The sequence below is a fragment of the Microcaecilia unicolor genome, chromosome 10 (genome assembly GCF_901765095.1).
Source record: "Microcaecilia unicolor chromosome 10, aMicUni1.1, whole genome shotgun sequence".
NCBI lineage: Eukaryota > Metazoa > Chordata > Amphibia > Gymnophiona > Siphonopidae > Microcaecilia > Microcaecilia unicolor.
Window position 1 is genome coordinate 60,204,835 of NC_044040.1, and position 15,054 is coordinate 60,219,888.

The 15,054-nt window shown below is 42.2% G+C and overlaps 1 protein-coding gene across 1 annotated transcript in view; it reads left to right on the forward strand.

Annotated features, from left to right (window-relative positions):
* The window catches only part of LOC115478745 (kinesin-like protein klp-3), a 94,979-nt gene that overhangs the window by 73,380 nt on the left and 6,545 nt on the right, over positions 1-15,054 (forward strand). Inside the window, exons 11-13 of the mRNA XM_030216315.1 lie at positions 2,851-2,911; positions 5,385-5,593; positions 14,322-14,508. Coding sequence (XP_030072175.1) covers positions 2,851-2,911; positions 5,385-5,593; positions 14,322-14,508 — 457 coding nt within the window. The remainder of the gene's footprint in view (positions 1-2,850; positions 2,912-5,384; positions 5,594-14,321; positions 14,509-15,054) is intronic.

Below are 15,054 nucleotides of genomic sequence, written 5' to 3' on the forward strand. Positions count from 1 at the left end.
CCATGGTAGCATGGGAGCTCTTACTGCCACCTCAATGGGTGGCGGTAAGTTCTGCCACCCAAAATGGGTGCACAGCAAGTGCTTCACTTGTCGCACATCCATTTCTTTTTTTAAAAACCTCTGTCTTTTACCCGCTGGCCCCCTTTTACCGCAGCTTCAGAAAAGGACCTCTTAGTTATAGAATTTTTGAAGAGGTAGGTTTTCAGTTCTTTTCTGAACTGAAGATAGTTGGTGATGTTTCTTGTGAACTTTGGTATTGAGTTCTAGCACTTAGAACCCAAGTAACTAAATCCAGCCATGTAGATGGTTTTGTAAGTTATGTTTCTGCAGTTGGGTAAGTGAAGAAGTACTGTAGGTAGCCTAGGTTTCAGGGCTTGCATTTCTTGGGGATAGTTTGATCATATCTAGCATATATTCTGGAGACATACCAAATAGTATCTTGTAAAGTAGGGAAATACAGATGTTTCCTTTTCCCTTAGAAAGGCTGCAACTACTGCAGTATCTTGTAAATGAGAGTGCTAGCTTTGAAGATTAATCTTGCCTTGATTGGCAACCAGTGAAGTATTTCAAGCAGTGGAGTAGCTCTTTCATATTTCGACTTCTTGAATATTAGCTTCGCTACCGTGTTGCAGTAGTCTATTTGTGAGAGTTATCATCGATTGCACAATTATCCAGAATTATCCAGACTAGGAAAATAGTCTCTTATCCTTCTCAGTTTTCATAGTGTTCTGAAACATTTTGATATTACTGCTGATATTTGACTGTCCAGTGATAGATGCTTATCAAGAATAATTCCCAGTATTTTTAGTTGTGTTTCAATTTGGTATGTTTGATGGTTGATTGTGACATTTTGGTGAGATGTGGGGTTATGCAGGCTTGATAGAACCAGGAAGTCGTATCTTCTCTCAAAACAAGTTTAGAACTATGGTGTAGTTTTATCTCCAGTGAGTGAGTGTAACTCATCATTAGGACTTCTAGCATACCAGATATGCTCCTTCCAATTCATTTTAGGGGCGCAATTATCAATGTAGGCTACCATTAAGACATGTTATTCTACTATTAACTTGGGCTATTTTACAGCAGGGCCCACTTTATGCGATAAGATTTAGATGCTAATTACTTGGGTTAGCAGTAAAATAACACATCTTAACAGTTGCCCACATTGATAACTACGCCTCTCAGAATGTTCCTGCCAGTACTGTTACTGGGCTTCACTATCAGGAGCCTATTGCTCCTATTTTATCCACCATTCAGTGGGATGCCAGCAATATGGAGGACCAAATTCAAGGCCATTATGAAATATTTAGGCAAGCAGGACCAGATTATATGCAAGGACAAGAGCCCTACTTGGTCTCTTTTCTGGTAAGGTTTTACTTTTAGTTCCATCTCCAAGATCATTACATCTTACAGAGATTCACTCAAGGCTTTTAAGTGCTGGTCTCCTCCTCTGGTATGAGCCACCACTAGAACTTCATCTTCCACTTAATTATTTGACATGTTATAAATCAAGTCTACTTTTCTTAAACAGAATTTTGAATGCCGTTAATATTACTTATTGTTTCATAATACCTTTATGTATTGTTTCAGGTACAACTGTTTTATACTGCTTATGGTTTTAGTTTGTCATATCTTAAAGATATTGTTTTATCAGATGGTGGCTCTCAATTTATAAACCCTATTTTTTTAGATGTGTATAAACCAGCACTTAAACATTTGTCTTGCATAAACATCTAAGTCTCCATTTTACAATGCCAGGAGAAGAACATATCAAACCCAAATGTGTTCAAATGGCAAGGGGTGTGGCCTGGGCATGTTTTAGGTTTTGAGGACTAAACATTGATGCCCTAAAGGATCAACACTGGGAGTTACACCTGCTACCAAGCATTTGGCTTCTCAGACCTCTGAGAAGCCAACTGAATGCAAAGCTAAGTGATCACACTTTGTAGTTGATCATTTACCGCCTTTAAATTTGGACAGTAAGTATATTGAAAAAAAAGTAAAAACAGAAAAAAACATTATTGAAGAAATATTATTACAAACATATGCACAATTTGGAGGAGGGGGTTTTGCCTATGATTACACCAATCACAAAAGGACAGTTACCCAGTCATTGAGCGTTGACTAAGATTGTCACACTCCTTTCTTTGTGAAACTATGAGGCTTTTTCTCCCCCTCTTATCAAATTAAGTGTGAAATACGTGTGGACTAGTTTGTCTATTCTCTGTTACTTAGTATCCTATGATATTTAGCGGCACTAATGCGGGCAGTGTGCTGAATAGCGCCTCTGACTGGCCCCAGAAAAAGTGGGCAGGTCAATGGCAGTACAGGGGCAGTGTTAGGGTGGAGCCAGGAGTTATGTGGGTGCCGGCAATATTCAGTGCAGGGACCCGCTTAGCTATGCAGGCTCCTGCACAGAATATCGGCCGGGGCCCATATATCTCTCTTTTACCTTTAAAGCCCCCCCAGTCTTCTCCCAGGCTTCTAAAATAGCCCCTCCTTCCTACCTCTCCCCACAGGCATCAAAAGCCCTCCCTTCCTACCCTGAATGGTGGCCTTTGGAGGCAGGAGCAAAGCCTCCTAGCTCCTGACTCTTGCAGCTTCCCATAAAAAAATGGTAGCCGCAGTCTCTTGCAGCAACCATTTGCAAATTCTAACCACAAGGGGCAGGAGCAAGGGAACTTCACTACTGCCCCTAATGACCTCCCCTTGAATGTTCTGACCTGGACATCTCAATTCCAGCTTCTACGACCTGTTTAAAATGGGGCTCTATATGTGTATTATAAATAGATCAGAATAATAGTACAATATGATGGGATTGCACCTAAATGTTGTTTTTTTCAAATGATACAGATCAATCAGGGAGCTCTTACGTATATGTCAAGAAAGAGAGAAAATCAAGTACACAACTAAGGTAAGATTTCAGATTTTTATAATAACTTTATAAAAGAGACAAATCTGATAGAACTGTTCACCTCCATGGTATGATTGGCATAGCCTGTTGACTATCTCCTGCTGAGTTGTTGCTCAGGCCTGGCTGCATCATTTGCAGAGTGGTGCTGTTGCATCACCAGTGTAAATAAATATCGCATTTTGACATACAATGGACCAGAAGCTTCCAGTCTTTTCTAAAGCAAAATATACATAACAAAATCAAATTCATAACACACAGACCAAAGGATCGCTTTGCAGTCCCAAGCAGGATGCTGGAGCTAGCAGCTTCATTGCGAATAGGAGCAGCAGGAGGTGAAATACTTCCTGGGTCAGTGTGTCCCAAAGAGGGTTTGCCAGTCCCGGGATCAGGGGTAGACCAAAGTAATCAACTGCCGAGTGTAGCAGTGCAAGGAAGCGCTGCTAGAGATTCCTTCTGAGTTTCTGGAGCAAATGTGAAGGAAGCATTTGAGAGAAGCAGTGAGAGTATTCAGTGTAGGTCTTCACTACCTGCAAAACCAGCTGTGATCAGATTGGAATCGATATGGGAAGCCCTGATGAGTCTGGAGATTTCTTTTTCAACTAAAATTTCAACTCTAGTGACTCAAACCCAATTACTACCTGGTAAAGTACCGGATCCGGAGTCAAAGGTACAGAGTTTGGAGACTTTTGGCTCATCTACTAAGTCTGATATTGGGAAACTTCAGCGGGGACAATGTGCATTGGTTAAAAAGAATTTAGTATTGCAAAGGAAAATAGAAAACTCGGAGAATCAGCAAAGATTGAAGACATACGCTGTATTAATTTTCCCAAGTTACCTGCCATTGCTCCTTTAATTACTTTTAAAATATAACTTGCTGAAATATTGAAAATACCAGAAAAATCATACTCCCCTGTATCTAGAATATATTGTTGCCTTATATAAAGAAAACTATGGATCAGATGAGAACAGAGGGGTCTGAGGTACCTTTTGATAATTTGAATTTGACATAGACGATAGAGGATGAAACCATTGGAATCCAGGCTGCTACTTTGATTGTAGATTTTGTGCAGCAACCAGACCGTGATTGGATTTTAAAGATGTTTTTCTTTGTCATACACAAGACCTATTTTTGAATTATAAGATCAGAGTTTTTCCCGATGTCTGCAGACAAACCCAGTGGAGACGTCAGTCTTTTCTGAAATTACATCCACGTGTTTTGCAGTTAGGAGGCATATTTTGGTTTAATTTTCCCTGTAAATGTGTGGTGAAAATTCAGTCAGTTAAATATGTTTTCTTTGAACCGATCCATGTAGTGACGTTTTTTGACTCTAAGCCGACCTCTAGTCCCCCTCTCTTTGCTTCGGCACCTATTACATCTACTCCATAATATATAATTTGCTTGGACTGGGCTTTCTGCTTTTTTTTATTTTTGTTAACATTATTTCTTTGAATTGTTCCTTGCCCTCTGCTAATTGTGGACTTTAGATACAATTCTCATTTTGAAGATCTTCTTAGTTTGACATATAAGGAGGAGATAGTTAGATTTGTATTAGCTATATTTTGTCCTGTATGAGACATTTTATTCCTTATTAATGAGATATTGTATCTTTCTGTTCAAGAGTTTTCTTGTAAAATTTGGAAATTACTTATAAAAGGTTTTTTTAAAAAGTCTCATCCAGAGCATGTAGCAGGAAACATGCCCTCCAACCTCCGTTGCCCCCCACAAAGCAGTGCCAGAAGTGCTCTTTAAAATATGGTCCCCAGGGCAAAGCCCCAGTCACTCCTTTCAAGTTCTAGTCCTGCTGGTCTTTACATTAGGGACTCATAAACTTAGCAGATAATTTTAAAAGCAATCTTAGGCCAGAATGTACATAAAGAAATAAACCATAACACCATCAGGCTGTAGTGCTTCCAACCCCCCTTCACACAGTACTCTCCTTCTGATTCACCTTCTTTGGGCCATCCTCACCCTGACCTCCAGCCCCAACAAAAGAAGCAGACCTCCCCAAGTTAGACCCCAACCCCTCAACTGGTACCCCCTCCCCCAAGTCATAGTTCCCTGACCTCCCCCCTTACATATTTGGGGCCGTCTGGCTCAAGTCCCATGGCTTCCTGTTCAACTCCACCCTCTGTCCAAGAAATCTACCCCCGACAACAGATACCACACCCTTCTTTCTCTACCTTCCCCCTATCCCCCATGGAACCCTAACTGCAATGACAGTCCCTCTCTACTGCTGCCCTCTACAGGTACTCATGGTACTAGTTACCAATAACTGGAGTTAGCAATAAAATAACACATCTCAATGGTAGACCATATTGATAACTTCCCCCCTAAATGTTTAGAAATTATACTAAAATAAGACACGTGAGTTTTCACACTTTTTTGGTACAAACATTTTCTATTAATCCATAATGAATTTATATCTTACAATGCATAGGAGTGGAACTGATCATATTATTTCTTTATAACTAGATATCCATGTTAGAAATTTATAATGAGACTATCAAGGATCTGCTTTCCAAAAACCCAAGCAACTCCCTAGAGATAAGGACACAAGGAAAGAGCGTCATGGTGCCTGGCCTGACAGAGATTGAAGTATCAACAGAAGCTGATATTAAAGAGACAATAGCACTAGGTGAGAAAATCAGGACCGTGGCTTCCACAAAGATGAACACAGAAAGGTAATGAATATGTCATATCTGCTAAGTTATTAAAAATAGCATTAAATAAATTATCTGCCATTAATTCTCATGGTACTTGCTTAAAATTTTATTTTGGCTGAATGACAGGTTTGGAAATAATTTGTTGTCATTTGATTCAGAATTAAACTACCTACTCGAACCAGGTACTCACCTCCAGGTCAGAAACCCAAAAACAGCTAGGAAGTTTGGTACAGTACAGTGGATTTCTTAAAAATTTCGAATAACCTTGCGCATTCCAAGGTAGTGGTCCCCAACATTCTCTGCTGTTCTGCCCATTGGGGGTAATGTGGATTTTTCTATTGGTTCCTTGATGAGTTTTGTACATTGGGGAGAAAGGTTATTAGCAGGTGTCTGACTGGGGATGGGGGGGCAGATTATGCTGGTTTTCCAACAGTTAACAGAGAAGTTTCATTTAACACACAAAGGGAGCAATCCTATAGCTCATTGCCTAAATGTAGGTGTGACAAAGAAGCACACCAAGTCTATAATGGCATCAGGGGACACTACTCCATTATAGAATAGTGGGCCAAAACTTATGTGTGACAGCCAGGTCAATGGTAAGCATAAGCTGGCATGCCTAAATGTGCTTTGCAATGCATGCATCTGACCCTATTCTATTTTTATTATTATTATTTATAGGTATATACAATATAATATTCAAGTACAGTAAACTCCATTCAGAGTACAATGGTAATTGAGAAATATCTAAAAAGAATAACAGTCTGAGAAGAAAAAAAATATTAAATTGACCACTGGTTAGGTAATAAGATCCAAGAAAAAGGGGCGGGGGGGGGGGGGAAGGGAAGAAACAGAAAAACAAACTTATGAAAGGTACACCGACCAAATCCACTTCTTCATCCTCCAAAACAGTAGCATATGGAACCATACAACTACACTGACATCCTCTCTGGATTAAAAAAAAAAAGTCTTCCAATAGTTTAGGGTCAAAAAATTGAAATTGTTTAAAACATAAACAAGGAAATCTTGAGGGTACTCTTCTTAACACAAAGTTGGCATCCAAGGTTTGCATTCTGGGTCAAAGTGCCAAGAAAGCCTTACGCCTCATTTGTGCCTCGCTCACTAAGTCAGGAATCACCCTTATTTTAGAACCCATAAACAATGACTCCAAATATCTAAAGGAAAGTCTCTAAACATTATTGTGGTCAAACTCCAAAGCAAAAGTCATAACCACTCTAGTTTTCTGTGTAATAACTTCCAAAGATGACTCCAGAAAAGATGTTAAATTCATATCTTCCACTCCTGGGATTCTGCATAACAGGGCCTCCAACTCTCTTACCACCTGGGATATACTGAGCCCTGGTAATTGGGGGTAATGCTTCTGAGGGTATCTTTAGAACCTCCACCATATACTTCTTAAACATGTCCAAAGGTGAAATAACAGGAGATTTAGGGAAGTTGAGAAGCCTCAAAATTATGCCTCCTGGTGTGATTTTCCAGGTATTCATCTGTCTATGTGTAAAAGACCTATGTTTAAGAGAGTCCACTTCAAAACTTTCCACCATCTGCACTCTAGATTTTAAGGCATTCATTTTAGAGAGCTGTTGACCAGACATTTGCGCCTGGGCCAGTATGTCACAATATCCTTAACATTCTGTTTAGTTGTCAGAACCAAAGACAAATGTATGTTGTTGATAGCATTCCACAACGTTTGATCAGGTGAAGCCTGGTTTCTGGCCTTGCTTAGGTTACTCAAAGTTTCCTGATCCAGAACCCTGGTTGCAGCCAGCAGTAGATCACCTCCAAGAGCCAAGACTGATTTTCCAGCGAGTTGCCCCCTTTGCACATCGAGTCCAGCCACAACAACCAGAGGCACCTCAGACATACACTTCTCAACTGGAAAACTGCATCCTGGTGGAGCGGGGCTCAAAGATGCCCTGCTTAAACTGCTGCCCAACGCTTCCCCCACAGGCAAGGATGAAGAGAAAATGGAACCTAGAACCAAGTACTGCTCCAGCGTTGTCTGCCACATTGAGGGTGTTGAGGAGGAGGCAGGGGGAGGCCCACAAATCTTGACTCTCCTCTTCCCTAACAGTCTGAAGAACCCAACAGGCAGAAGAACTCCGACGGAGAAGCTGAGACAACAGTGGCGTGACCTTTCATCACAGTGCCATCTTGGATCTCCTCATCTGATACTATTCTATAAGATGTGTGCATTGCTAGAAAGAACACCTATGACATGCCTTTGCTTCACCCACTCGGCCAGATTCTTTATATGGCATCTAAAATGTAGGCACATCGGAATAACGTGCGTAGTGCTATTCTATAAATCACATCTACAATAAGACATGATTTATAGAATAGCAACATAGGCTGGGGGAACACACATACATTTAGGTGCAGCCATTTATGCCTCTGAAAACCTGGTGTAAATGCTCTTGCCTAAATATAAACACATTCCTCCGATTTCTATAACACGCATAAATGTGATTGATGCCCCTGATATGCCTACGCTCCTCCCATCACCATGCCCCCTGTTGAGCTACATGTGTTGCAATTTACACACACCCATTTTTAGAATACGCCAAAAAATAAGCAAGTCTATATTACAACTGATAAGGTTATTGGCCAATTATCATGACTGGCTCGTTACACAATTGAGTAGCGTACATAAATTGGCTGCATGCACAGTTTAATGCGAACTACTCTCCGTGCCTTATATAGAAACCGACTCCATGTGATTAATGCACTAATTTTACAGAATAGTGCCTAGCACATATGCATGTAAATGCCCATTTGTGACATCATTCACACATGCAAGTGCGCCTATTCTATAAATTTGTCCATATAATTGGCATCTAGCTTTGGCTACCCTTTATAGAATTGCCCTTAAAAAGTTTTGAGGGCAATCCTATAACGGTGTATCCATGTATAGGCACCCAGAGGGCACACGGTGCCTGGAAAATAAACAAAATCTCCAACATTTTTCCAAATAACCCAAAAACAAATGTACTATTATTAAAAAATTATGACTATTATTGACAGGTGTTACTGCAAGATGCTGTAAAAACTGGATGATCCCTGTTTTCAAAATTACAGAAGATAAAGTTGTGATTACATTTTTGCAACAAAATATAGCATATGGTGCAGTGTATGCTAAGGGGGTTTCTCAATAAAGGCTGGACTAATGTATTTTCAAAGGTAATATTAAGGGAACGATTCTATATATGGCGCAAAAAAAAAATCAATGCTGAAAAAAGCACTATTCGGCGCAGTTTGTAGAATAGTGCTTAGGCCCTGGAATCACGCCTAACTTTAGATGCAGCCATTTGCACCCAAAAATGTGAATAAATATATTACTTGCCAGCCTCTATGACAGCCTCAGATGTTATAAGCCAGGTTTATTACAGCAGCATGCAAATCCCTGGATTAGTCTAGTGGTCGGTGCAGTGCACTGTGGACAAGTGGACCTTCCCTTACCTGTTAAACTTGTGGTGGAAACTGTGAGCCCTCCAAAACTGACCGGAAACCCACTGTACCCACGTATAGAAATATGACGGCAGATAAAGGCCATATGACCCATCCAGTCTGCCCATCCTCTGTAACCCCTAATTCTTCCTGCTCCTAAGTGATCCCACATGATTATCCCATGCCTTTTAAAATTCTGGAACAGTCCTCAACTCCAACACCTCCACTGGGAGGCCATTCCACGCCTCCACCACCCTTTTGAAATAATACTTCCTTAGGTTACTCCTAAGCCTATTCCCTCTTAACTTTGCCATATGCCCCCTCATTCCAGAGCTCTCCTTCATTTGGAAAAGGCTCTCTTTCTGTACACAAATGCCCTTGAGATATTTAAACTACTACTACTACTACTACTATTTAGCATTTCTATAGCACTACAAGGCATACGCAGCGCTGCACAAACATAGAAGAAAGACAGTCCCTGCTCAAAGAGCTTACAATCTAATAGACAAAAAATAAATAAAGTAAGCAAATCAAATCAATTAATGTGAACGGGAAGGAAGAGAGGAGGGTAGGTGGAGGCGAGTGGTTACAAGTGGTTACGAGTCAAAAGCAATGTTAAAGAGGTGGGCTTTCAGTCTAGATTTAAAGGTGGCCAAGGATGGGGCAAGACGTAGGGGCTCAGGAAGTTTATTCCAGGCGTAGGGTGCAGCGAGACAGAAGGCGCGAAGTCTGGAGTTGGCAGTAGTGGAGAAGGGAACAGATAAGAAGGATTTATCCATGGAGCGGAGTGCACGGGAAGGGGTGTAGGGAAGGACGAGTGTGGAGAGATACTGGGGAGCAGCAGAGTGAATACATTTATAGGTTAGTAGAAGAAGTTTGAACAGGATGCGAAAACGGATAGGGAGCCAGTGAAGGGTCTTGAGGAGAGGGGTAGTATGAGTAAAGCGACCCTGGCGGAAGATGAGACGGGCAGCAGAGTTTTGAACCGACTGGAGAGGGGAGAGGTGACTAAGTGGGAGGCCAGCAAGAAGCAGATTGCAGTAGTCTAAACGAGAGGTGACAAGGGTGTGGATTAGGGTTTTGGTAGAGTGCTCGGAAAGAAAGGGGCGGATTTTACGGATGTTGTAAAGAAAGAAACGACAGGTCTTGGCGGTCTGCTGGATATGAGCAGAGAAGGAGAGAGAAGAGTCAAAGATGACCCCAAGGTTTCGAGCTGAGGAGACAGGGAGAATGAGAGAGCCATCAACAGAAATAGAAAACGGGGGGAGCGGGGAGGTGGGTTTGGGGGGGAAAATGAGAAGCTCGGATTTGGTCATATTTAATTTCAGGTGGCGTTGAGACATCCAGGCAGCAATGTCAGACAAGCACGCTGAAACTTTGGTTTGGATGCAAGGTGAGATATCAGGGGTAGAAAGGTAGATTTGGGAGTCATCAGCATAGAGATGGTAGGAAAAGCCATGGGATGAGATTAATGAACCAAGGGAAGAAGTGTAGATAGAAAAGAGGAGGGGACCAAGAACAGAACCCTGAGGTACGCCGACAGGCAGAGGGATAGAAGTAGAAGAGGATCCACCAGAGTGAACACTAAAGGTGCGGAGGGAGAGGTAGGAAGAGAACCAGGAAAGGACAGAGCCCTGGAATCCAAGTGAGGACAGGGTATCGAGAAGTATGCTGTGATCGACAGTGTCAAAAGCAGCGGAAAGATCAAGAAGAATGAGGATGGAATATTGACCTCTGGATTTAGCCAGTAATAGGTCATTGGAGACTTTAGTAAGCGCAGTTTCGGTTGAGTGGAGAGGGCGAAAACCAGATTGTAATGGGTCAAGAATAGCATGTGAGGAGAGAAAATCAAGGCAGCGGCGGTGAACAGCACGCTCAAGTAATTTGGAGAGAAAAGGAAGGAGGGAGATGGGTCGGTAATTAGAGGGACAAGTAGGGTCAAGTGAAGGCTTCTTAAGGAGAGGTGTGACCACAGCATGTTTAAAGGCAGCAGGGACAGTCGCAGTGGAAAGTGAGAGGTTGAGAATGTGACAGATAAAAGGAATAAGAGTAGGAGAGATGGCATTAAGAAGGTGGGTGGGAATGGGATCAGAGGAACAGGTGGTACATTTTGAGGAAGAAAGGAGAAGTGTAGTTTCCTCAATAGTAACTTCAGGAAAGGAGGAAAGGGAATGAGGGGAAGGAGAGAGAGGGGAACGGACTAGTGGAGGGAGAGCTGGTGAGGTAGAGAAAGCAAGGTTTATCTTTTGAACCTTGTTGTGAAAGAATTCAGCAAGGGTCTGAGGAGATAATGAAGGGGGAGTTGGGGGAGGGGGCACCTTGAGGAGAGAGTTCAATGTGGTGAAGAGAAGTCGAGGATTAGAGCCAAGAGAGTTGGTCAGTTGGATATAATAATCCTGTTTGGCACGTAAAAGAGCAGATTGGAAGGAGGTCAGCATGAACTTAAAGTGTAAGAAATCAGCAAGAGCCCGAGATTTCCGCCAGAGGCGTTCGGCGGAGCGGGTACAGGAACGTAGGTAGCGGATATTAGAAGTCAGCCAAGGTTGGGGTTTTGTACGCTTTACAGGGCGGGTCATCAAAGGTGCAAGAGTGTCTAAGGCAGAGGATAGAGTATTGTTGTAAGAAGAAACAGCCTCGTTGACAGATGTGGATGGTGCCACAGTAGAGAGGAGGTTTGAAACATGGGAGGATAGAGATGAAGGGTCAATATCGTGAAGATTCCTAGATAAATTAGATAGGATAGGACGGGACTGGGAGGGAGGAGATTTAAGTGTGAAAGTTATAAGATGGTGATCAGAGGAGGGATGATCAGAGGCAAGGAAACTAGAAGGTGAACAGTTGGAGAAGAAGATGAGATCAAGACAGTGACCATTTTGATGAGTGGGGGAGGTGGAGCATAGTTGGAGATTAAAGGAGGACGTTAAAGCGAGTAACTTGGAAATATAAGAGTTGGAAGGATCATTAGCAGGAATATTAAAGTCACCAAGGATGAGAGAGGGGGAGGAAGGATCATGGAAGAAGGCAAGCCAGGCGTCAAAGTCACTGAGAAAGGATGAAAGGGACTTATCAGGGGGACGATAAATGACCGCTATTCGAAGAGGCAGAGGAGAGAAAAGGCGGATAGAGTGGACTTCAAAGGAGGAAAAACAGTGAGATTGAGGTGGAAGAAGGGGTTGAAATCTGGAGGAGGGAGAGAGAAGTAGTCCAACACCGCCCCCACGGCCAGCAGGGCGAGGAGTATGTGAAAATAAATAACCGCCATGGCACAGGGCTGCGACTGAAGCAGAGTCATCAGGGCAGAGCCAGGTTTCTGTTATGGCGAGCAGATGTCTCCTCTCTCCCAGCGTATACATGTTGAGGTTCATAAGCCTGTCCCTATAATTTTTGCTTTCAAGACCGCTTACTAATTTCGTAGCCGCCCTCTGGACCGACTCCATCCTGTTTATATCTTTCTGTAGGTGTGGTCTCCAGAACTGCACACAGTACTCCAAATGAGGCCTCACCAGAGACATATACAACGGCACTATCACCGCCTTTTTCCTGCTGGTCATGCCTCTCTTTATGCACCCAAGCATCCTTCTGGCTTTGACCGTCACTTTTTCTCCCTGTTTGAAAGCTTTAAGGTCGTCAGACACAATCACACCCAAGTCCAGCTCTTCCTTCGCACACTGAAGCACTACACCCCTTATACTGTACCGTTCCCTCGAATTTTTGCGACCCAAGTGCACGACCCTGCATTTTTTGGGATTAAACCTTAGTTGCCAAATATCGGTCCATTCCTCTAGCTTCGCTAGGTCCTTCCTCATGTCATTCACACCCTCCAAGGGTGTCCACCTGGTTGCAGAGTTTAGTATCATCCGCAAAGAGACAAACCTTACCAGACAGCCCTAGGACCGATCCCTGTGGTACTCCACTGACGACATCCTTTTCTTCAGAGCAATCTCCATTTACCACCACCCTCTGTCTCCTACCATTCAATCAGTTTTTTACCCAATCAGTTACTCTAGGTCCCACACCGAGGGCACTCAATTTATTTATCAGTCGCCTGTGCAGAACCGTGTCAAAGGCTTTGCTGAAATCCAAGTATACCACATCAAGCGCCCCTCCCACATCCAACTGTTTGGTCACCCAGTCGAAGAAGACAGTCAGATTCATCTGACATGACCTGCCACTAGTGAAGCCATGCTGCATCGGGTCCCGCATTCCATGTAGGTCAAGAAATGTCACAATCCTCCTCTTTAGAAGCGTTTCCATTAGCTTACTCACCACCAAGGTCAGACTGACAGGTCTGTAATTCCCAACCTCCTCCTAACTTACACTCTTGTGCAAAGGAACCACATTCGCCCTTCTTCAGTCCACTGGGACCACTCCAGTTTCTAAGGAAGCATTGAAAAGGTCCGTCAGCGGTGCCCCCTTCACCCATAAGGGCTACTATAGTGGTGTACAGTTGGGGGTAGTGGGTTTTGGAGGGCTCAGCAGACAAGTTAAGAGAGCAACAGTGAGATGTGTACCTGGGAGCATTTATATGAGGTCCACAGCAGTGCCCCCTAGGGTGCCCCATTACTCTCCTGGGATGTCTGGGGGGCCAGTCTACTAAAAATCTGGCCCCTCTTACATCCCAATGGCCTCAGTTTCTACGTTTTTCACTTGTACTTTTTTTTTTTTTCAAAAATGGCACGACAAGAAATGCACAGAGCACAAAAACTTGTTACAAACAGTATTAAAAAAAAAAATAGAGGTTTTGTGGTTTTGAAAATGGTTATGTTTTCTATTCAGATTTGGGACACTGTGTGCTAAACATCCAAAGTCTAGCTTAGACATATTATCGAAAATGCCCCTCTTTGCAAAACGTAGAGGTCTAGAATGTATACGAGTAAAATTCCATACGGCAAAGCCAACACGATCCTATGAACTGGCCCAACTACCATTTTAGTTGTTGGCATATTCTAAATATTACTATGGGTCTAATATATTTCTAAGGCTTGGAAATGTTGCAAAACATATTACAGTAAGAATAACATACTGCTTTTTATAAATATATACAGTCTGTATATTTTATATAGGACTTTGATTAAAAACATCAGAGCAGTTTATGAAGTCACAAACTAGAAAAAGAACCAAATCAAAAAAGGAAACAGCTCGTAAGGGATCAGATGTGGCTCATAACAGCAGACAAAAAAAAAACACACAACTGCAAATATATTTAAATTTGAAAAGACTAGAGATCTTACTGTGCTGAGTCATTGTTATGCCATATTTATTCTGCTGCTGGACATGACAGTTCGCGATCTCATCTGATGGTAACACTACATGTGAATGGCACTGACAGTATCTCAGGAGTGGTATCTTATGGGACACTAACCCTATGTGATTTGGCTGGATCTGAACGCATATCCAAGACCGAAGCTACTGGACAGAGGTTGGTGGAGGCAGCTGCAATTAACAAATCTCTAACGGCACTGGGACAGGTATTTATAAACTACTGTACTTAATTAAAAAGATAAGAATTAACTGTATCTCATTAATCCAGTAATATTGCAACAATATTCAAACAGCTCAGAGTGTATGATGAAATACCACCAGAAGGGCACAATTTACTTGTTGAAAAACATGCCTTCAGTGTTACTTCACATTCCCTTTTCTGTACTAGTCACAGCATAGTGAGGTTACTGAAATTTTAAACTATCTGAGATGAGATGACTACAATTTCTAATTCTGTAGATAAAACAGTTTTTTTTTCTGTACGACTCTGCAAGCTGATTTTAGACTAGCTCCTTTTCCTCTGGTTTGGACTGCACCTGTTATTTACAGTATTAGGTTATATTCAGTTTTGCAAGCTGTCTTCCTTCCTTCTGAAATGCAATTTAAAAAAAACTTTCTTGAATTGGATTTATTAAGGGCTCACAGCCAACAAAACAATCCATCCTCAATGTTCTTTTTCTATGGCAGGCAGACACGTCAGCACTCACCTCAGAGAAAAAAAAATCCAAAACAAATTTTACCTGCTCTCTCTG